The sequence below is a fragment of the Sycon ciliatum genome, chromosome 5 (genome assembly GCF_964019385.1).
Source record: "Sycon ciliatum chromosome 5, ocSycCili1.1, whole genome shotgun sequence".
Classification (NCBI taxonomy): domain Eukaryota; kingdom Metazoa; phylum Porifera; class Calcarea; order Leucosolenida; family Sycettidae; genus Sycon; species Sycon ciliatum.
In genome coordinates this window covers 35,823,234-35,830,174 of record NC_088647.1, presented here as the reverse complement: position 1 = coordinate 35,830,174, position 6,941 = coordinate 35,823,234, and the positions used below count along the sequence as shown (strand labels likewise).

Below are 6,941 nucleotides of genomic sequence, written 5' to 3'. Positions count from 1 at the left end.
CTGCGGAGAAGTCGGCCGGTAGTACTTCAAGGAAATTCTCAGACAGGTGGAGCTCGGTGAGATCATTCAATGGCTCGGCTAGTGGAATTGCTGGCAGTCGGTGCTGCTGATTCTCCAGCTCTAACACACTGCTCTCGTCATAGAAACTGGCATTGAGTGGTGATGTCTGTGGGGTGAAGTCTTTCGACGCGTCGTCGTCCGGAGCGCTTGACAGCATTGTCTGCGTGCGAATCAGCGAGCGCGTGAAGTACTCCAACGACGAGATCTGATTGTGCGACAGGCCCAGGCGCTCCAGCTGCTGCAGTTGGAAGAGCGACGGCGGGAAGACCATCATCGAGTTGTAGGACATCTGCAGGTGACGAAGGCCGACCAGGTGCCGTGCTAGCTCCATGGGGAAGGACGACAGCTTGTTGTGCGAGATGTTGAGAAAGAGAAGATGGGAGAACGAGTCGGTGATACTGGGCGAGTCCAACAGGCCGGAGAGAGACGGTATGCGGTTGTCAGACACGTCCAGTTCAGTGATGAACGCCGACGATTGAGAGAAGAACGGGCTGCTGCGCACAACGGGTAGCCGAGGGGAACGCAGCGCCTTGGACGTAGCCGCCTGGATGTCCGAATCGCTGGCGTATGCCAGGGAGCTGACGTTGCGAGCCGGTGCGACCCGACTGGATGCCGTGTCTGGGCCGCTGACGATGCTCTTGTGCATGGTCTGCGGCGAGCTGACAAACGTACTCGACTTCGTCTTGGAGCGTAACAACTGGTGCTGGACGTGGGGCAATGCCGAGACGGTACCGGCTCGTGACGTTGGAGATGGAAGGTGGTCCATGGCCTCCGAGGACACACTGACCAGTGGCGGAGAGGTGCGCGTAACGTACGGTAGATACGCCGAACCGCTGAGCGTGGGCGAGTGGCTGCGAATGAGACGTGGCGCCACCTGCGTCAGCGGCGACTGTAAGTCTTCTCCGGCGAGTGGCTGCGGCAGGTCCACGATCACGCGACGATCCAACGGTCGTACCTGTGCACCCTCGCCGGCTGCCTGGTTGGTTGAGTAGATCGACGGAGAGACGAAGCCGCCGACGGGCGGCCGATCTAGCAACAGGCCACCGCTCAATGACGGCTGAACGTCGCTCGGACCAGAGTTGATGGCGGCGGAGAACAGATTCATACGCACGCCCTGACTGTCCATCAAAGAGTCAGCGGCAGGACGTTCCAACATTGGGCTCTGCTCTTCCGCAATCGATACGGAAGGCGTGCCGAATACCGACACGGGTGCAGCAGCAATGTTCGGGCGACGCTTGCCGGTCGGCGAGGTCGGCCGCGAGTCAGCGCCCGTAAGGGAGCTGCGTCGCGACGCTGCCTGACAGCCAATAAGCCAGCGCTGTGCCTTCAGCTCCGTGCCGTCCATGAAGACGGACTGACGGCGGGATGGTGGCAGCGACGGCAAGGACGGTGACATGACTTGTGATAGCCATGCCGAACACAGACCTTCAAGCTCATAGCCGCTCAGGCTGGCCACACCTGGTAGGTGCTGGTCGTTGACGATCGCTCCCAGGATCTTAGAGATGATCGAGTTGGACCGGATGTCCAGGGCCTCGCGAAGCGGCGAGCGGTAATCGCTGATGTCGTAGCGCAACAGCATGCGCACCATTACGTCGTCGTCGTTGCGAGCCGCCCAGCTGAGCGGCGTGATGTTGTTGAACTTGTCGATGCAGTTGACGTCGGCGCCGTTCTGCAGCAGGAACTGCACCACCACCATGTCCCGGTCCTCCACGCCCTGCAGCAGCATGCGGTTCTTCAGGACGGACGAGCAGAGCACGTGCACGGCGGAGCACACGTGATCCAGTACCGTCTGTGCCGTCAAAGAATACAAGAACAGAGACACGGACACACACACACACACACACACACACACACACACACATATGGACAGAGCAGCGAAGTGGTGTTTAGCTGTCAAGACAGTGAATGCAGGAAATATGGGCAGTTGCTGTAGTCACTCGATCAGAAGCCTCCATGCAATGACTTTTTTTAAGCCCTACAACAATAGAAGCCTTGTTCACATGGTTTGCTCAAAGTTGCATACTTTTGAAGTACATGATTACAACACAGGCACACAGGTATTGGAATAATGGTATTAGTAATTTAGTACACAGCCGGCAGACATACCTTGGTCAGCTGGTCACGCCGCAGCACCTCAAACAGCTGGCGATGTGCGGACTGCTCCACAAAGCAGCTTTTGATCTTGTCACCGAACTCGGCCAGCTCCTTGATGACGGCACACGCTTCACACAGCAGGACGTCGTCGTCAAGGAAGTTCTGCAGTGCCACAGTCACCAGACACGCCACCTCGATGCAGCGATCGGCGTTGCTCCGCAGCGGCACGTCCAACGAGTCATCCAGGCTACTCTCGGACGACGGCTTGGAGGCGGAGGCCGGCGGTGGTGGCGGCGCCGCCATGTTAGGCTCTCCCGCGGTTTTCCTCCTGTCCAGATGGGCAAGAAAGCGCTTGATGGCCGGAGATGCTCCAGCGTTAGTCTCCACGAGGAGAGGGAAATCCAACATGGCTTGATTGGCCCAGACATCGTTGGGCAGACCGACCACTACGCCACCGTCCACAGCATCTCTCTCCTCATCCTCATCGCAGAAGAGCTCTTCGCTAGACAGGTAGCGCAGAAGCATGAACCCCTTCTTCTGTATACCCTGCACCTCTACGTAGTTCGACATACACTGCAGAATCACATCAACAGCGTTCAGCTCCATGAGCTCTTGACGCTGTGTGGGCAGAAGATCGAGCACGATGGAGATGGCCTCGAATGCCACCTCCACTAGCAACATCTGTGACTCGTGATTACACAGCGCTTTCATGATATCCGGTAGGAAGCCGTCGTCGCAGAACTTGAGTGCCGCCACTTGCCCGTACTGCGTCGAGTGCACACTCATGCTGTCTGGCCCCACGATGGACGTCTTGACCAGCGACAAGCACGAGAGCAGCGCGATGGCTTCGTGCACGACGGCGTGATTCATCGGGAACGTGGATAGCGCCCGCAACGCGACGTCGTGAGCTGACGAGTTGTAGACATCGTTGTAGCAGCGCTCGGCACCGCGCGCCAGCTCGCGTAGCGCCCGCAGGCCCCACTCGTTCAGACCCACGTGGTCACCGTGACGCTTCAGACACGTCACGATCGTAGAGTGCGCACCCTTCTGCAGCAGCAAGCGGCGAATGCGCGCATTGTCCTCGCACATCCAGTACAGGCAGCGACATGCCTCCTCGGCCATGACAGCATCGCGATTCAGACTGCCGTGCAGGTTCAGCGTGATCACGACCTGATGGTGGAGCTGAAAGGCGTCGCTTGAACCGCGCGGACGCTTGCGCTTGTACAGCTGGTCGCGCTCCTCACTCGTCGACGTTTTGCGCTCACTCATGATCTCCTCGCCGAGGTCTCCGATCTCATCCTGAATGCCTTGGTCGACGCTGAGCAAGCGGGACAGAGCTCTGCATGCTGCCGCCTGTACAGACCCCAGGAGCGTGTGGTCGGACATCATTTGCCGTATCAGTGGCAGCCAGCCGCTGATGTCGTGGTCCGAATGCAGCGCAACCTAGGTAGAATTGAATACAAAAAAACGTACACGGGCACAGACAGACACATGCGTACACACGTACATGTGCGCATACACGGACAGACAGACACACACACAGGCATAGACACACATAGACATACACACACACACACTACATGTGCACATATGCATGCATACAGACAGATATGGAGACAGACAGACAGGCAGATTAGTACACACGTGGCGCAAAGACCGGTCTTTACAGGCCAGTGGTATGCCATGAAGGAGAAGAGTTTCAAACGTTCCTTGACACACGGGCTTTGTGCTGGGACAGTCAGAGTCGAGTAGACCTGCTGTTGCATATCTATCGTATGACCATACAGGGCAGCCGTGTTGGTTCCAATTCCACTCAACCCCCTGCATCTATGGGTCACATGACGTCGGTGGCCATGTTGGTTCCACAGTCCACATGCCGTGATCACTTTCTACACAAATGTAGTCACATGACAAATAATTGTGAAAACATGCACCACTCTACAGAAAGGTGGTTAAGAGCGCAGCAAAAATTTCCTAGAGTTACAATGGGAGGTACGTGTATGCATCGAAGGTGGCCGTCACCTTTTTGCGGGGTAAGCTGCCCCATACTTGACGGGTACAACCCGTTCAAGTAGATTTGTGAATACGACCCTACAGAGTTCATTACCTTTTATGCAGAGCTGGTATCACAGTGTGTATGGTTGTAATGGACTTGCCCCGCAAAACCTAATGACGGGAAATGCATGCATGCGTTCCATCCAGTTTTTTTTACAAATCAACAACGTAGACTATGAGCACATGTGTGCATACCTTTCCCAGGCGTTCCAGAAGGACGCACGCACACTGCTGGATCTGAGCGCAGCCCGAGTGCTTCTTGGCGACCTTGAGAACAGTACTAAGAGCACCGGAGGTGATGATGCGACCGTGCGCGTCCCAGTCGTCGATCAGAGCCAGGCGTGAGAGGAGCGCGCACGCCGTGATCTGGAACTCTTCGGTCGGAATGTCCTTCATACTGCGCAATATCTGTTTCACGACAACGAGCACAAACAGTAGAAACAGAGGCAAGAGCAGCAGTGAAGACCATGCGGAAGAAACTACATATGGTGGCAGGAAATGTGACGCGTGAGCCACAGGCAGCACCTCAATTCCTTGTTGATTACATCATACATGGTATACATGGTACAGTGTGTGAAGTCACCAGCCCACATCCCGTAAAAGCCCGTAATAAGGCGCTGGGCTGAAACGTTCGTGAAGGTCCAGAACATGGGCGTCAATTTGGGTCTGGGCGCTATTGTGGGCCCGGGTGTTATTTCGGATAAGTGAAGTGACCGACTTTCACATCATGCCGTACTACAGCATGTACAAATCAGGTTAGCACATGCACAGTGCACTGCACACTAAGTTATACTACAGTACCGTACATATATAATCAATCCATATAATTCTTATCAGTACTGCGCATGAACCACGTCATGGAGTAAACGGACCCAGAGGCCACACGAGCTTCGGTGTGGCCTTTGACTGAGGGAGAGAGGGGGGTGATTTGACCGACAAGCAGAGATATGGGCAGATGGACATATGGGCGGACATACGGGCAGACGCAGACAACCATCCACACAATTACACACAGACACAGTATACAGCCCATTGTCATAACTCAATTTCACCATACAAGCACATGCACATTCATGCCCCCCCCCCCCCCCCCCACACACACACACACAAACACCACACACACACACACACACACACACACACACACACACACACACAAACACACACAAACACACACACACATACAAACACACATACAGCGTCACACACAAACATACAAGCGATTGTACTCGCTCACTGCCAGAAAGCGATGGCATCCCCCCCCCCAAGGGAGCGAGAATCGAAAGGAATCTTGGAGAATATAACTCAATCGCCACACCCACACTCATGCACACACACACATGCACACACACACACACACACACACACACACACATACACACAAGCGGACAGCAGGCACTCACGTGTTCATGGAGCCCCTCCATCACCAGTCGAGGTCGCAGCACCGGATGATTGCTCAGCCTCATCAGCACTCGGCACGCGTGCAGCTGGATGTCTCGCTTGCCTCCGTGACTGACTACGGTGTTACAGATACGCCGATACTCTCCACTACGCAGTAACCAGTCCAGCGCGGACACACACTCAATGTCCAGCTCCTCGCTGTCCAGACTCTGCGTGCCACTGGATGATGTCAAGCAGGCGGCCAGGATGCGGCAGATGTACTCCTGCACGGCCACGTCCAGATTGTACGTGCTCAGCGTGGACATGAGCTGCGGCAGGATCTTCTGGCCGCGCAGCTTGGCGCGCAGCGACGACTCGCCGGGGCCCGACAGCTCGGCCATGATGGCCAGGCAAGAGAGCATGGCCTCTTGGACAAACACATCGGCAGGGTGGCGTACCGCGACGGCCAGCATGACCTTGTAGGCCTCGCGCGACTCCGCTTGCACACGCAGCTCATCACAGTTGCATACGAACGCCTTCAGTGTGTGGCACGCGGCCACCAAGACACTTGGATTGTTTTGGCAGTTCTCGAACACGTTTAGAATTGAGTGCACCGCACCGCATGATCCATAGTGCACCAGCACATCAAAGCAGTCCTGGACCTGTGCAACTTTACACAACTGGTACAGTGCTGCTTCCAGCTTTTCGGCCTCTGCTGATATTGCCAAGACGCTGAGAGCAGACTTGGCCTGGTGGATGGCGGCACTGGGTGCTCTATCCGACCCATTCTGACCAGCCGTACTGGCTGTTCCAGCTGAAGACATTATTGCCTCGCTCAAGCCATTGGGTCTTCTACGCTGTGCCACGCAGCTGGGGCTTGCATCATCCCTCACCTGACCACGTACAGTACACACTACACTGCTGCTTCTACTGCTGGAGTGCCTCTTTGAATCACTCACGTAGAACTGGCACAAGGAGGAAGGTCAAACAATTATCTGTCCAGTATCCTGATCTGCAAAGATTCACTGGACGATCCTGACTTCCAGAGTACCCTTGAACTCTAGTCTAGTGAATAGTTGAAAACAAACAAACTGAATTCAACCAAGCATACAGACATACATAATCCTGACATGGGGAATTTTTACTGAACATGATAAGAACTGAAAATAATCCGGAGCAGGAAGAATGCATGACGCGCTTGACTACTACTGACGTAATCATTATGCCTTTTATGGAGTTTCGGAAAACCAAGGAGTCGCAAAATACCGGTATTTTACTACTCCCTGATACAGTGTCATGTACATGGCATGCACTGCTCACTGTGCATGGCATGAGTGCATGCAGTGAACACC

At 55.1% G+C, this 6,941-nt stretch overlaps 1 protein-coding gene across 2 annotated transcripts in view; it reads right to left on the bottom strand.

Annotated features, from left to right (window-relative positions):
- Positions 1-6,717, bottom strand: part of LOC135818513 (uncharacterized) — a 39,059-nt gene extending 32,342 nt beyond the window's left edge. Inside the window, exons 1-4 of one of the 2 annotated variants that reach the window (XM_065331902.1) lie at positions 5,613-6,717; positions 4,405-4,617; positions 2,167-3,597; positions 1-1,849 (exon numbers count right to left, since the gene is read on the bottom strand). The exon at positions 1-1,849 is cut by the window's left edge and continues 187 nt beyond it. In XM_065331902.1, coding sequence (XP_065187974.1) covers positions 1-1,849; positions 2,167-3,597; positions 4,405-4,617; positions 5,613-6,413 — 4,294 coding nt within the window. In that variant the 5' untranslated portion in view covers positions 6,414-6,717. The remainder of the gene's footprint in view (positions 1,850-2,166; positions 3,598-4,404; positions 4,618-5,612) is intronic. The other variant, XM_065331900.1, reaches the window with a different exon arrangement.
- Positions 6,718-6,941: the final 224 nt, after the last annotated feature.